General features: G+C 37.9%; 2 protein-coding genes across 6 annotated transcripts; one reads left to right on the top strand and one right to left on the bottom strand.

Annotated features, from left to right (window-relative positions):
- The first annotated feature begins 288 nt into the window (after positions 1 to 288).
- Positions 289 to 7,463, top strand: LOC109014207 (QWRF motif-containing protein 2-like). Its single transcript, XM_018996569.2, has 6 exons — positions 289 to 2,114; positions 3,131 to 3,250; positions 4,007 to 4,123; positions 4,265 to 4,354; positions 6,299 to 6,406; positions 6,499 to 7,463. Exons 1-6 carry the CDS (start codon positions 609 to 611, stop codon positions 6,577 to 6,579), a joined length of 2,022 nt encoding a protein of 673 aa, XP_018852114.1. The 5' UTR covers positions 289 to 608; the 3' UTR covers positions 6,580 to 7,463.
- Positions 7,464 to 8,357: 894 nt separating this feature from the next.
- LOC109014208 (BTB/POZ domain-containing protein NPY2) lies at positions 8,358 to 14,801 on the bottom strand. 5 transcript variants are annotated; one of them, XM_018996571.2, is made up of 5 exons: positions 14,151 to 14,801; positions 12,814 to 13,588; positions 11,302 to 11,371; positions 9,398 to 10,576; positions 8,358 to 9,196 (listed from the first exon to the last, which is right to left on the bottom strand). In XM_018996571.2, the coding sequence occupies exons 2-5, from the start codon at positions 12,873 to 12,875 to the stop codon at positions 8,630 to 8,632; spliced, it is 1,878 nt and encodes a 625-aa protein (XP_018852116.1). In that variant the 5' UTR covers positions 12,876 to 13,588; positions 14,151 to 14,801; the 3' UTR covers positions 8,358 to 8,629. The 5 variants fall into 5 exon arrangements, with proteins under 5 accessions (XP_018852116.1, XP_018852121.1, XP_018852120.1 ...); XM_018996576.2 differs by having other exon boundaries at positions 14,397 to 14,801; XM_018996575.2 differs by having other exon boundaries at positions 14,417 to 14,801.
- Between the last annotated feature and the right edge of the window lie 2,039 nt (positions 14,802 to 16,840).

The following is a 16,840-nucleotide window of genomic DNA, read 5'->3' as shown; positions in this document are numbered from 1 at the left end:
CTATCACGGGCTCCATAGCTCACACGCAGACTTTGTCAGGTTTGCATATAGCAGAGATCAACATAAATTACTTAATGCTTCTTAAGTTTCAGATTGAAGGAATGATTCCTATGTTATGGAAAATACAGTTAAATAAGCGAAAGTAAGAAGTAAGAAATAACAGATCATGTGAATTCCTTGGAAAAAAAATACGAGGAGGGAACCATTAAATGCTGTGTTTAATTAGTTTTAATTTAGTATATTTTTATTAGAATAATGTAACGTCCATCCAAAGATTCACTAAAACCCAAACGCAAAACCAAAAAGCACACCTGCGACCCCTCCCAACTCTCACCCTCACGGCCTCACCTACTCTCTCTCTCAAGTCTCAACCCAGAAGATATTACACTTCTTCTTCCTCACCTGGACCCCGAATAATGCTGAATCCTCCACAAGCCCCTTGTTTCCCTTTCATTTATTGCTAAGATCCTTGATCTCTCTTTGCGGGTTGTCTTGACTCTTGGCCATGAGAAACAGTGGGTTTTGGGAGGATTGAAATAGAAGCACTTTGTTACAGAGACAATGTGAGAGAGAGTGAGAGGGAGAGAGAGTTCCAAAAAAGTCCTATAATGGTGGCAGCCGTTTCTGAGGCAGCTGCTTCCACAAACCCCAAAACCATTTCCCGACAAGAAGAAGGCCAACAAGCCCATCTTCTAAGAACACCACTGCTACCTCCGGAGAAAGACAATGGCCTTGGAAATCGTCCTAGAAGACCCAGAGGCAGACAAGTCTCTTCCAGGTATATGTCTCCCTCTCCTTCCACATCTACTTCCACTTCCACTTCCACAATTACAACAACCACGACCACTTCTTCTTCTTCGACTTCTAGAAGATTTCCATCTCCTTTGCTCTCTCGCTCGTCCAATTCCACCCCTGTATCGACCTCATTACCCTCGTCTACGGCTACGAAACGGTCCCAGTCGGTCGACCGGAGGAGACCCATTACGTCTCGGCCCATGACGCCAATCCCCGACTCGAGATACGGCAATGCCGCTGAGGTATCAGCGGCTACAAAGCTTTTGGTCACTTCTACTCGGAGTTTATCGGTGTCGTTTCAGGGTGAGGCGTTTTCACTTCCAATTAGCAAGACCAAGGCACAAACGCCGAGCTTGGGCAATGCGAGGAAGGGTACTCCGGAGAGGCGAAGAGGGACCCCTGTTAGAGGAGGAGATCAGGTGGAGAATTCGAAGCCATTGGAGCAGCATCGTTGGCCGGGAAGGACCCGACAAGCGAACTCGACTATTTCGGGTCTGAATAATCCGATATTGTCGAGGAGTTTGGATTTTCGAAATGGTGTTGCTGATAAGAAGATGGTTGGAGTGGGATCTGGGAAGGTTGTTCGGGCAGTGCAGAATTCAATGGTGATTGATGAGAGTCGGAGGGCCTCGTTTGATGGGAGATTGAGCTTGGATTTGAGCAACGCTGCTGAGTTATTGAAAGGTGTTCAGCAAAACCCGGATGCCAATTCAGTAAATGAATCTTCTGTGCCTTCTGATCTCACTGCATCTGATACAGATAGTGTGTCCTCTGGCAGCACTTCCGGAGTGCAAGATTGTGGTGGTGTTGTTTCCAAGGGAAGAGGTGGGGGGCCTCGAGGGATTTTTGTGTCGGCAAGGTTTTGGCAGGAGACAAATAGTCGTTTGAGGCGCCTGCAGGATCCAGGCTCACCATTATTGACGAGCCCTGGGTCGAGAATGGCTGTCCCAGCAAAGTTTGTTCAGTCGAAAAAGTTTGCTAGTGATGGCCCATTGTTGTCTCCAAGGACAATGGATTCACCTATTAGAGGAGCCACACGGCCTGCATCACCAAGTAAGCTTTGGACATCCTCAGCTTCGTCCCCATCAAGAGGGATGCCTAGTCCTTCTCGGGTCAGGAATGCTGGCTCATTGAATGGTAATCCAAACGGTACACCTTCGATTCTCAGTTTCTCTGTGGATATGCGGAGAGGGAAGATGGGGGAAGATCGTATTGTTGATGCACACTTGTTGAGGCTTCTACATAACCGTTACTTGCAATGGCGATTTGCAAATGCGAGGGCAGATGCTATCTTCATGGTGCAGAAACTGAATGCTGAGGTACGGTTATTGTGCTTTACATTGCATCATTTCGAGTATACGGATTTCGTCTAATTCAATCATTATTTTTGTGGACATAATTTCCGTCAGACATGCCACTAGTATTCCAACTATGAAGACGTATTTTTTGCAAATTATAACGTGTTCTTTAGTCTCTGTGCCCGACCGTTCTAAACTCATGGAACTCGTGTTAGCTTCATTGGCATTTTGAATTTACCGTTAAGTTAGTCGTAGTAATTTTAGTATGGAAATAAAACTTTTTGAAGAAAAGACCATAAGGTTATTTGTGGTGCCAATTATTTAACGGTGACCAGGTGTTGAGGACTTGAATAAGAAGTCGTTGAGGTTTCTATGGGACACGGTTTGAGCTCAAAATTGTATCTTGCTAAAGATGTAAGTAAGTGGTAAACAGCATATCTCATTTGCATCGCATGAATTATTTTCTCCTTAAGAGCATATTTTTATTTCACTAATAAAATTTGTTGTCTTTTAGTAGTACATTCTAGTTTTAGTCAAGCTCCACTAATGAATGGGTTTGTAGACGTATTCTGGTTTGAATGAATCTGTGATCCTTTTTTTTTTATAAGTATGAATGAATCTGTGATCCTATGACAGCTAGGTTTAACTTTATCTGTCGGTTTTCAATCAAGCTCATCTTTATTAGTTTAGTTGTGAGATTGTTTGAGCTCTTTTTCTTTCTTTCCTTTTTCCTAAGTAAGTAGTTTGACCTCTATTGCGCCCACTGAATGAATCTGGACTGGATTTCCTAGTTGTTGCATTGATTTCGTCAGACATTAATAATTTCTGTTTGTATTTCTTGTCAATGTTGGATTGTTTTAACCACACTAGGGCATTGTTTTTCATCTTAGAGCTTGCTGTCACCTCCCAAGCATTTTTCATGGTGGCATCTGTGGCTGCATAAGATGTAATGCAATCAGTTAGCTGCTATATTTTGCAGGATGGTCAATGCAATATTTAGTCCACTGGTCTTATTTTAACTTTATTCTTTGTATCAGAAAAATCTGTGGAATGCATGGGTAACTATCTCAGAACTACGACACACCGTCACACTTAAAAGAATCAAGTTGCTATTGCTGAGGCAAAAACTGAAGTTAGCTTCCATCCTCAGGGGACAAGTAAGATTCTGAACTTTTACTTTTTTATAATTGAAAAAAAAAAAAAAAAAAAAACATGTATATGGTAAGAAAGCTAGCTTCCATCCTCAGGGGACATGTAAGTTTGAGAACTTTACAATATTGCAATTGGTTTTATGCTTGTTGCCCTTGGCTCTTAAATACCCAGTTATTCAAATGTGGGACAGGTTTGGTCATCCACGTCCATTTAATGTAGAAATGTTTGGTGCTCTTCTGATGAGCCTAGCAATACACCATAAAACACTAACACTGTACGCAATGTAGAATGATTTGTTGTGTATTAATTTCTTCCTTCTAAATCAAGCTTCACTTTAGTTGTGCATCTCCTCTCACTCCTGAATATATATATATATATATAGTAGAACATGGTAGGACCTTGTTTGTTTATTTGTTAGTAATTACTAATCTTTGATAAGGTTTCTTGCTCCATTAAAAATCTGACTTCATTTTTAAAAGAGTTATCCCCATGGGTGTACCTGGGCTATGCCTATCTTTATATCAATGAAATAACTTATTACTTAAAAAAAAAAAAGTTATCCCCATGGGTCCATAGGCGAGCACCGACTCCAACTACTACGCATTTCTTTTGTAGGTTTGGTTCCTTTACTTTTTGTAATTATAAGGTTATGATATGTGGCTATTCTCTCTCTCTGAGTCTGTAGTTCTGTGGAAGGAGAGCTGCTCCTGATATATGATTCCAGTTTTTACAATGAAGTTTGTTATGCTTGGTGAATGTAGATGAATCATTTGGAAGAATGGTCCCTTTTAGATAGAGATCACTCTAATTCTTTAGAAGGAGCAACCGAAGCTTTGAGGGCCAGTACTTTCCGTCTTCCGGTTGTTGGAAAAGCCGTAGTATGTACCTTTCTCCATTTTCTTGGTTTTGTAGATTCTCCTGGTACTCAGCCCAGAGCCTTGAGATAATTATTAGCTTTTCAAAGGCTCAAACATTGGTGTTGTTGAAGTTGTGAATCAATCCGGTTTTATTTTTATCAGGCTGATATTCAAAACTTAAAGGATGCTTTGGGCTCGGCAGTTGATGTGATGCAGGCAATGGCATCCTCAATGTACTCTCTTTTGTCGAAGGTGATTCCATTCTTGGTCTAGCAAATTATTTTTCCATTTACAAAGCTGTGTGCAGTTAATGACATTGTAAATTGTATCTCAAACATTCTGAAATAAAGTGCTGCTACTACAAGAAATTTTTTAATTTTATCCTAGATGTTATAAGGCTTTGAGCAAAACAATCCACCTTTGACAGTGTTAGATGGGAATTGAAGAATTATGGACAAGATTGATTTTTGCGAAATCAGAGATGTGACCTACAATTATTAATGACTTTGACTGAGTTAATGAACAAATTAGTCCATATCTGCTTTAAAAGTGCTCTTTTGTTTTTTAATAGGACTTCATTAAAATATGTAGTGGCTTTAAAGGAGCTACTTAGAAAGTGAAGGAAGATAGAAATCAAGTGCTCATGCAACTTAGCATATTTGATACATAGGTAGGAATTATTTAGATGGGAATTGAAGAATTATGGACAAGATTTATTTTTGCGAAATCAGAGATGTGACCTACAATTATTAATGACTTTGACTGAGTTAATGAACAAATTAGTCCATATCTGCTTTAAAAGTGCTCTTTTGTTTTTTAATAAGACTTCATTAAAATATGTAGTGGCTTTAAAGGAGCTACTTAGAATGTGAAGGAAGATAGAAATCAAGTGCTCATGCAACTTAGCATATTTGATACATATAGGGTAGGAATTATTTAGATGGGAATTGAAGAATTATGGACAAGATTGGTTTTTGCAAAATCAGAGATGTGACCTACAATTATTAATGACTTTGACTGAGTTAATGAACAAATTAGTCCATATCTGCTTTAAAAGTGCTCTTTTGTTTTTTAACAAGACTTCATTAAAATATGTAGTGGCTTTAAGGGAGCTACTTAGAAAGTTTGATTCCTCATAAATCTTTTGGTATTCTAAATGAATGTCAGACTTGCATTATGAATCACCGAGGCATGCATTATGAAACCTGCAAGTACTAAACTTTCTGGCACCTCATATTATCTTGACGAGTCTTAAAGGAACTTGTTATACAAGAACCACTTAGTTTGCTTTTTATATATTTATTCCAATATGGTGTAATATGTAGTTTCAGAACTTATCCTATATGATGTAAAATGTAGTTCTGGAATTTATTTAAGACTCCTGTCATTAAAGTTTTTAACTCTTCATGCATACTATAATGGTGGTTCTAACCTTTTTTTAGAAAAAAGACAGCTTATGATATGGCTTGTAAAACATAAACCTATTAGCTTATGAATTTTGACTTTGTTTAATTCCTATATGAACAGATTGATTGAGACCAGGATCATAGCTGGACAAGGAGTACTATTCTTTTGTTCGTTTAGTCCTCTTTAAACATATCATGGTGCATGGATACAATGGCTCATAACTGAAAGAGGGTATAAATGACATCGAAAGGCATTATTGCTCCCTCAGTTGAACTTGTGAGGGTGACAATCGCCTCTAGACTGTGAATCCTATATTTTTCTAATAAACTCACATAAATATGGGAGTGCTGCAATGTGTTGTCTCTTAATGAGACAGATTGTCTGTCAAAACACCAAATACAAGAGTCTACAGAAGTTGCCTCATGCTTCAATTCAGTCCCAGCCTGTTACTTACATTTAATCCATCATTGGTCTTTGTTGTGCAAAAATGTTTCAGCTGAGCTTTCAAAGGAGTCATTTTTTTTTAAGTTTGGGGAAGAATGGTACCCATCTGGATGTGCTGAATCCTGCAAACCTGACTCTGAAAACACCAACAGCAAAATGTTTTCTTGCTTGTTATCGATACTCCACCCTAATGGTGGAAAATAAACTGTTTCAAATTTTGTTGCAGCCTTGGCATGATACTGAAAAAATGGATACTGAGAAATGCTTATATCAAATAGGTTGATTGAAAGCCATTGCATGTGCTTCGCATCAACTCATATATCTGAAACCATTTGTCACTCACAGGCGGAGGATATGAACTCCTTGGTGACCGAACTGGTGAAGGTGACTGCAAAAGAACAGGTTTTGCTTGAACAATCCAAAGATTTTTTGTCTGCTTTGGCAGCCATGCAGGTAAACTTAGCTCTCTTATTGTTATTATTATTTTTTCACATACAACTTTTCATTTTGTGATCTTATCCATCACTTTCTTAAAATCCCAACAGGTCAAGGACTGTAGCTTGAGAACACATATAATACAACTTAACCGTGTACCGACTACCAGCAGCCTGACTACACGTGTGTAGAACTGATCTTATTTGACCATTCACTCTTAATTCTAACATTACAAGCAACCTTACCCTTTTCCACGACGGCATTGGCTTCTCGTTTGGCGTTTCTGGAACCTGTTTTGGTCTTCTTTGCCATGTAACTTAGTATCTGAAGATTACAGAAAATCACTCTTCTTCTGACTAATTAGCTGTACACAAGTACTCATCCACCATCAGGCAAAAACAAAAAATGTATTTGTATATATATGATGTTCTTCGGATCACTGTTAAATAGTTTATCACTATATTCTTTTATTCTGAAGTGCTCTTCGGTTCGTCAAATGTGATTGTTTTGATGCCATGTCGTGAAAGGCCCGAGTTAAGCAAAGACTGACGACTACCTATCAAGATGTCTCTAGCTGTAACAGATACGATTATCTTGAACTCCCCCCATCGATGAAGTAGAGGAATTTGACTACTTTGGTCAGAACGGCTCACGTTAAATTTCCGGCACATGCGGAAGTAAGGAACAAAGGAAACCCAACACTAACGTGCGCTGCCGGGGACACCGAACCGTCCGTCCTCTCTCGTGTCTTTTTCCATGTAAGCGCCCGTACAAAACATGTCGGCTGTATCTTTGCCTGTCTGTATTCATTGCACTGAAGGCTTTATAGAGGTCAAACATCTCCGGCCCCGGTGCTCCAAGCTTTGTTTTCTTGTTAATAATGAGCCATCTCTCAGATATGAATATTCCTCCGTCTACAGGAATTCAAACCTATTCAAGATAGGACCTATGGCAATGGACATGGTTTTTAGTAGATTTATCGAACTTTAGCAAGAAATGTGTGGTCTTTGTGTTTTTTCTTTTATTTTTATTTACGTGGAAACATAATAAGCAGTGTGTTTATGCGCTACATGTAAAAATAGCATAACTCTTTGATATATGAAGGATTTATAACGTTGTGTTGACCTTCTTGTATGATAATAAGTTGGTGTTTTGCGTTTAATTATCAGCTTAAGGACCAGATAAAATATAGAATAAAATAGCAAGTCCAGACTTACAGTTTTGTTTTTTGGTCACTTGTGATAACAAGTGCAAGCATATTATGCTTAATTCTTTGGAAAGATAAATGTTACGCTCACAACAATTTTTTATAAAAATAAACTTATAAATTGACATATTTTATATAATATATTAAATTTACTTTACAATAATTTTTTTTTATATAATTTGACATATCACATCAAATCACGTTAGTTTACTAATTTATTTTGACAAAATTTATTTGTGACAAAGATCTTGTAAAAGATGATTGGCAAAAGTAAAGAAAAAAACTATTTTGCATCTCAAAAGTATCATTAATGAATGAAAAATAGGTAAGGTGACACAAACTTTCAAATAACTTATGGGCGCAGGACAAGCTGATTTAGACAGAGTGTTGCGCATCGGAGCTGGGCCAAAGACTTCGGGGAAGAAATTCACGGTTTTGTAGCTTGGGCTTGAACACAATTATTGCCCCAAACCGGGGCAATAGTTGCACGTTTTGAGCTATATTTTCATTGATGATTATTCTAGGTTTTGTCATATGATATGTTAATCATAATTAGATTAGCTTCATTTTTCCTTTGATACCAACTTCTAAGATGAACCTACAACTCCTAAAGATTGAATTAACCCTACCCCGAGTGGGGAATGGATAAATCTCTTTAGTGCAATGGGGGATTCTTTTTCATGAATGGGGACTTGAAAGTGTTTTTTTTTTTTTTTTGGGGGGTATGATCCACAGCTTTTGTATTGTGGTTGGAAGTCTTCTTCAAAACACCCTTTTAAATGGCAACAACTCTTACCTCTTTGGGCATTTGACTTATCTACCGGTTACCCTTCTTTGTTATTCCCTCAAGTGAGAAATTTCTCTACTAACAGTAAATTTCTCAGCAAAACCAACTCTCAACTCCTCATCTAAAATCTATATGCACTTCATTTTTGCTACATTAAACGATAAGCACTACTGTTGAAGTTTGCTAATGTCATTAAGAAAGCAAAAGGCCCAAAAGAACCCACCAACACTATTTCTGTCGATTGAATCTAAGATACTGAATGCCTCCTATTTCGGGAAGGTGTTGATTTAACTTCCTCTGGGTTGGCAGAACCTAGACTCTCTGATGAATCCGAGCCACTATTGTCACCTTGCCCCCCTTTGCTAGACCACAGTTTGGCAAAGATTTTCTTTGACTTGAGCAGCCCTTTCATTTTGTTAATGGCAGCTTTGTCAACATTACCTTTAACATCATCATTCCTCTCACTGCCACCAACTCCATTGGCCAACCTTAAAGCAGCTAGCTCCCCCTTTAGTGCCTTGAGCTCCTCAGCTGTCGCCACTGCATCCCAGTCTTCCTCTGTGTTTGTTGTTGCTGATCTCGAGCTCCCATGAGAGCCGCTATTTAGATCCTTGATGCCTTTTGGTAGGTCAGGAGTGCTGCTGCCTGAAGATGCAGCAGCCCTAACCTGCTCAAAAAAGAGTACCTGCACAACTACACGCAATGGCAGTCTCTCATTTTGAACAGCATGCATGCATGCATCAACTGAAAGCTTCTTGCAGTCCATCAGCTTGCATATCCTCTTCCTCTCGCTCTTGCTGATCCCTGGGTGCTCCTGCATCAAGGCACAGTGAATAAATGCAACTCTATGTAGAACTTTCCTAGCAATAACACTGACTGATTTTGAATTCAACGGCAGTGCTTAATTAACTAAACTTCTAGTGTGAAACCTACTACAACAAAATGCAAACCATGTTTTGCACCATCAAATTTGAAACTTAAATATTCACCATAAAATAATCTGAGAAACTCCTACCTTTAGATACATGTCAATGGCACGATAAAGCCCATCGTGAGCAGGCCGACAGATACCGGACACCATATTGGCAAGATCAACAAACATCGACAAGGGTAGGTTGGGATCCTTAGAGATTTCAGCAAGGTATCCATCTATCGATTTTGCTACCATCAGCTTGGAAGCATCCAATAAAATCCCTGGTCTTCTTGTCTCATGAAGCTCATTGCTTTCTTCGAGTGATTCAATCTCAGCATTCTGATCTTGCATTAGGAACTCTTGTACTATTTTCTGTACTGAACTAACATCAAACATAGTAGTTTCCTCTTCTGATGCTCGGATCAAAAGATCATTTACAGAAGCCTCCTCCAGTTGCTGTCCTATTCTCCTTACCAGCTCGACCTTGGCCATCTCTCCTGAGTCCATAAAAATGGAGGCTTTCAACAACTGGAGCAAGAAACTACAAGTGACACTGCCTTTCTCTGCAGGCAACAGCCACACTATTGTGTCCACTATTGACCGATACTTTACCATATCTCCTGACTGAATCAAACCCTTGCTGAAACCGGGCAACCTTCTATAGGCATAGGCTTTCAAGGCCTCCCCAATCACATCATTTGAAACTATCCCTTTAGTTTTAATATTCATTAGAGCATGCTTATATAGATCAATTTCAAGCTCGCACAAATCTTCAACCCACCAGTCTTTTGGCACTGAACGGTTTCTGACACCATTCCAGGTCGAATCATTCCCATTTTCCTCCGGGAGCTTCTTCCGATTATAGGTATAAGACCAGTTAACCTTGGAAACATCAACACAGGCCTTGGTAGCTATAGATTCAATACAGTTGCTGACCACCTTCAACTCCTCAGATAAGGGTGACAGAAACTTTGTAGTCTGCAGAACAATGATAGAATCTTTCCAGCTGCGGAAAATACTAGAGCTAAGAAAGACATCAATCTTATAAATGAGGTTCCCTCTCTCCATAGTCTCATTCATTTCTAGGTACTCGGCTGCACATCGAGCTGCAACAACATTGTAAGCATTGAGGGTGACAGTCATGCCATAACAAAACTTGGCACATATCTCAAAGGCAGATGGACCACCAGGTATGTTAGACATGTGAATTTCATCTGTGTTGTCTTCGTTAGTGGTTGTGACCAACTTCTGCAAGCGGGCACTCTTAGACAGTAGAGGAAACTGCACACCAGATATTTTAGATGGTATCAGAGAAAATAAATTGACAAGTTGCTTTGAATGCAAATGAACAGGGTTGAGCCAAGTTTTCCCAAATCTGCTCGAATTCATCACCAAAGTGTAAATTAGAGCCCATAGTGGCATGGTTCTACTACAGATGGTTATAAGTTAAGGCTAGTGCCAACCAATGCCTCTTAACACTTTATTTTCACTCTTCATAACTATCAAATCTTTTTTTGGTCCCTTTTCTTTATTTTTCTAATCAATTCAGCGATTATCTAATTATAGACTAAAGTTGTTTCTATTACTACCATTTTATTTATTTTTACTCGGTAATAAATTATATGTATAACACTTTCAACACCAAATGAGCTGAGTCATAGTCTGGATTTAAAGGTCTGCTTTATAAGCGTGGAAGAACTCACAGTTTGCAAGTGACCTAGCTCAACTCGTTGTGACTCTGTATGCTGGCATTAGTTGCCTATCATTTACATAGATAATAATTGATTTTTTTTTTAAGTTGTTATGTTGTATAAGGATCCGTGAAGATAAATATTTCATAGATTAAACATGCTGGGTAAGTAGATAGGCTGCCTTCCATGCATCATGAAATCCTACAAAGTGGGGACAGAAATACAGTTGGAGCTTGAGAAATAAAAAGTCAAAAGGGGCTGAAAAACGATTATCTTGATTTCATACTAACAGTACTCAGTGAAATAATATTGTACCTTATGAAGATAGAATTTTACATCCCCCACAATAAGAACAATGTCTGTTGCCAGCTCACTTGCTGCATACCTGCATATTGATATTCTCTCGTAAAGTTGCTGAGAAAAATTAAATACAAGCAAGTTACCGTAAATCAAATACCATGCTTCAATTTCAATTGAAGACACGAGTCTCTCTTAAATGGAAGGCAACTGGCAAGCACTAAAATAATAGACATGGAATCTACTTCACCAGAGCAGGGTAAAACCACCATTACTTGCCAAAAAGTGATATTGCTAGACCAGTGCAGTTTCAAATACACCAAGCTTCAAGTTATCTCTATTGTAGTTATTTAAGTATCCCCGGTTTAGTATTATGGTTGCCATATATGGTCTGGATGATGGTTTACAATCAAAAGGATCCCATTTTCTCCCATACCATTCCTGAAGGGAAATGATTCAATTTTCAATGCGTTTAATGCCTTTATACCTAGGATCAGATATAACTCCTCAGCTTTTTGGTTAACCGATGCATCCAAAGTTCAGAACAAATGTAAATCATTAATATTCAATGAAAATGGTAATTAATGATTTTTTACTCAATCGATAAAATAACCATCATTTTTTAAAAATCTCAAAACATCCAGTTGCTAAATAATGCCAACTGAGGAACTACTAGAAAAACAATACTACAATACCAGTGCCCATCTGTCAAAAAAGAATAACATTTGTAAGCATTCGTACAAAATTTAATGAAAACTAAAAAAGATCAATCTACAAATTTAATAATTCTCTCATTTCAGACGTATTTTGAACATATTATAAAACAAAGCACTTCCTTTGGGCATCTGCTATTGTACTTGATGGGGCCTGTCTTCATGATTTCGTTGTTGATTTTTCTAGTTCCTACCTTGTAATTAGGTGTTCTCTTTTTTTTTTTTGATAAGTTAATTAGGTGTTCTCTCTTGTATTCTCTCTGTATAATAAGGCTATCCCTAATAACTTGGTTTTATTAATTTTTTTTTTGCCTATCAAACCTCAAATGCAAAGGGAGAAAAATCATCCAAGGTCAATCGACATACATCAAAAGAGTACAGATTTAAGGCCGCAAAATGGGCAAGCTCAAAAAGAAAGCTGATAAACAAATAGAACTTTCAAACCCAGCAAAAGTTGCATTAAAATAGGCCCTATTTAAAATTTACCCCAAACAACTCTTTATAGTGGCAACGAGTATAAAGACACGATATTTGAAAAATATCATTACCCATTTGAAAAATATCAGCCTAAATTTAAAATGCCCTCAACAAAAGTGCTACAGTAAGCATCAATCTAAGCGGTAAACCTAACGCGAAAGAGGTGGCAAAGAGGTTTTTAACGAACAGAGAAACTGTTGAAAGAGCCAAGTTATCGGTAACAGCCTTAATGGACCGCAAACTAAATGCATCAAACATAAAAGCAGCACCAGTAATTCCAAAACAAATTCAAAAAGAAAATTGATGGAACACAGTTTTTAAAATCTCTTAAAGATCTTACCTGAATTCGTTCCCATCAGTCTGAAAGGAATCCGGCTTCGATCCAAGTTTCATAAACTTCATCTTTGAGAGCAAGAGATCAGCTTCACCCTTTATACCTTCAAACCAGCCTTCTCCAACACTCAACTGAGTAGTGCTAGTCACCCCGACACATCCCCATACATCAACTTTTCAATCGAGGGAAAATACCCAGAAATAGAAAGAAGAGTCCCAGGTGTGGGGACCAGATTTCTCAATGCAACCAAGCTCCTGGTCTCCAAGAGAGAAAAGAAGGATCTCAAAGAGGGGAAGGATATATGCTTGTGGTGCTATGAGAGCGAATCTTTTTTGACAGCAAACCGAGGCACAGAGTCTGAGTAAGAGAGAGAAAGAGATGAAGGGAAACACAAGATGGACTTGTGCAATTTTTTAAGAAAAGACTCTCTTGAATGCCAAGAGAGGCAAAGAAGAGGCTGTTTCCTTGGTCGGCGGCAAAGCCCACGGAGTCCGGGTGCACCTAGTCAGCCCAGGAGACATCGCCAACAGACTCCTAACATTAAAATAATGCTGAGACTTGCGACAGCCACAAGCACAAATCTGAATCCACCTCACTTCCCCCACTATTTATTTTCTCTCTTCCTGATCACTCTGTTTCTTTGTTTTCCATTATTTTTTAAGCATTCATACCACCAGGCCCTCTTGTGGCCTCTAAAGCTCCAAGTTTCAAATCCAACATCTACAAATCAAACAAAGCACATTTATGTATGATTTCTTCCACCGTTGAAGTTTGAAAAAACCTGAAACGGAAACAGCATCTCGGCATCAGTCGAAGAAACCACCAAAACGGTAGACAACAAGCATCTCTCTTTATTTTTGCACCGGTACGGGAATAAATGGGAGAGAGATCACAAAAAACAGAAGTTAATTATAGTAATGAGCAACCAAACATCAACTACCAACAACAAAGTCACAAAAAAATTATAACTGAAATCTAAAGGAATCTATCAGAGTACATCACAGAAATCTAGTAAAATATTTAAGCTGAAGATCATGTCTTTGTTGTATAATGTTATAGACCTAAAACCCCACATGAAGAAATGTGCTCCATATCAAGTTGGAAACATAAACACAGAACCCCAAAAGCCACTCTCCGTGTAAATTCCAACAAAAACCAAGACCCACATATCAAATCTACAAAGCTGGTTAGTGTAATAAAAAGTTACATGTAATGAGGTGAAATTAAGCATTCCAAGTTTGAGGTGGTATCAGGCTATGATTATCAGCAAAAACGAAACCAATAAATCTAAAACCGTATCAAGGAAGAAGCAATTGCAAACACCAATGGGACTGGCATATTACACCGGCATTCCATCCGAACTATTACACCAGCATTCCAATCGTTTTGCGTCAAGATCGGAAATTCAGTGGAACAGTGAACTGCCAATGGGAAATTTTAACTCACCATCACCAAAATAAAAACCGAAAGGCAAAAGCTAAAGAAACAACCCAAAATCACCAGTCAGAAAATGAGCTGGTTCTCACAGTTTCTGCATCAAACACACGAAGTAAAAACCACAGAGGCCACCCAGCCGCAGTGAAGATTACCGTAAAAGCCAAGTTATTACCGTGTTACGAAATATTTCATCAGTCTCGTTAGTACCAACATTACCACTTTCTCCAAACACAATATTTTCCCTTTATTTGCCTACTTTCTTTTTCCTTTGATTTTCCGTGAGAAAGCCGGAAGATATTGATTCGATTTTTGGAGGTATTAACATTCACCATTACACTTGCTCAGTCATGCACGCCACACTTACTGACACTCCCAGCTTTCCTGTTGTTGCCCCCATAACGCGGACTCCTTCATTAAATGACCCTTCACTTCCTTCCTAAATAACCTCATTACCCATCATCTCTCTCTCCCTCATCCTGTACCAACACTACTGCTATCTTATTATTCTACGTCAAGGTGGTGGCAGAAAACTTACAAAGTGTGATTGATCGAATAGTATCAAAATATACATGTGTGTGGGCTTTAAAGTTAAATGTCGAAGTTCAACTGGCTAGAACTCTAAATGTATAATTTCTTTTTGGATTTTCCCTGTGATTCTTAATTAAGTGAATCAATATTCTGAAACTCATTTAGTAATCATTAGCCAATACCATGCTATCGTTTGGAAAAAAGCTACTCCGAGTCCGAGCATTCCTATCATTTCATGAGGCCCGTGTGAATTATTTTGCAGATCTTTTGGGTTGGTTATACATTTAATTTGACTGATAAAATCTTCAAAGCCATCTATATGTGTTTCCATGACATGTGTTTGGATAGTGAAAATATTTTATTTTATCTTACTATTCAAAACGTATCCAAGTAACTTTTTTTTTCTAGATATAATAATGGTTGCACAGTAATGTATGTATGTGGCCACGTAGTTGGAATCGATTATAATGAGATTTTGTTTCAATATTTCATCCCCTACTTGTATGGTTGATTTTATTTAAAATTTTTCATGCAGCTAGATTATAAAAATACATATCTCACCATCCTGTGGTCATATCCTAGTTGTGGAAAAAGAGCTTCCCTACATCCACTTCGACCTTTTTTTCTTTTGGGGACTATACATATACTTTGACCACCACATGCTTTTGCTACAATGTTAGGTATGCCTCCACACATTTGCCAAATGCTTAATTTTTTTTTATATAAAAAAAATATCACTAATTTCGAGGAAAACCATCTTCATCCCTTGCTTTAAGTTTCAGATTCTTTGCATTTTTTCTAAAGAAAATCCTATAGTAAAATTCTTCATAAAATTGTTAAAAAGCATTTAAATATTTTCAATTTAAGTTTTCTACGATATAGCATTCAAAGTCAACAATCATATGAAATACATAGCAATTGTCGGATTTTTTTTTTTTTTGAGATAATTAATCTAGCAATCACATTTAAAAACTATATAATTTTTTGAGAATATAATAGTAACTATTTTTGATTGATTGTCTTACACAGTGCACATGGCCACCACTGCCTGCCGTAATCTTAAATCACTTAAAACCAAAAATGGCATTGCTTAATATTAATTAGCCACCCCCAGCATCATGGCAACCATTGTTGTTGATAAGGTCAGGATTACATGCACCAACGAACACCAGAGGGAATGAATGGCATGCATCAAAGTAGAAGATGGTCGATGCATCTTTTTATGAAAAAAAGAAAAAAATTAATGGAACATGGGGGTGGTCAGGACCACTGGTATTGGTATTAGGTTAAGCATCTTTCTCCCCCATGTTTCCTGATTGCTCTGCCAATAAGAAATGCAGAATGGATAGAGAGAAGATGCATTTTAAACTCGGAAAAAGAGTACAATATACAGAGACTGTACAGACTGTGGTCCTCCATGAGAGAGTTATATAATAATCAAACAGTGCAGTAGAACTTGTGGGGTTGAGTGGAAATTTATCAAAAAATAAAAATAATATTAAAAATGATTTTCATCTGTCATTATTTATCATTTTATATCTTATAAAAAATACTTTGTATTCTATAAAAAAAAAAAAAAAAAAGTTATAAATACGAGCGTGTGAGTGAATAGTTACTGTTTTTTTCAATGCAGCCCTACAGTAGTGAATTTAACACAATCACGCCTAAATCTATATAGTGTGTGGACCAGAGGCAGAGGCAGAGGCAGAGGCTTAGGGTGTGGCTTCGGCTTTATGCTTTTGTCAGAGTGCATATGTACGTATTATTGGAAAGGATGATTAAAGGCTTCCAGCACTGCCATGCAAAAGCCTAACAATTGGTGCGGCCCATTATAGTGATGTTTGATACTTTAATGCCACCAAAGTTTGTGGCCCAATTGCTTTTTTAGGTTTGGCATTCTTTCTTTCTTTCTTTTTTTGGCTTCTCATCGAGTAATTGTACACCATAGGGTTATGATGATTAGCCTTTCTAGCTTATACATAAAGAAAAGTACTGCTCTCGCTCTCACGCACACAGAGATACAGAGACATGTCATTGTAGTGATGCTATTGGACAAACATTGCCAACA

Source organism: Juglans regia, chromosome 16 (genome assembly GCF_001411555.2).
Source record: "Juglans regia cultivar Chandler chromosome 16, Walnut 2.0, whole genome shotgun sequence".
Classification (NCBI taxonomy): domain Eukaryota; kingdom Viridiplantae; phylum Streptophyta; class Magnoliopsida; order Fagales; family Juglandaceae; genus Juglans; species Juglans regia.
The sequence above is the reverse complement of the archived record's forward strand: the minus strand, read 5'-3'. Positions and strand labels throughout refer to the sequence as shown.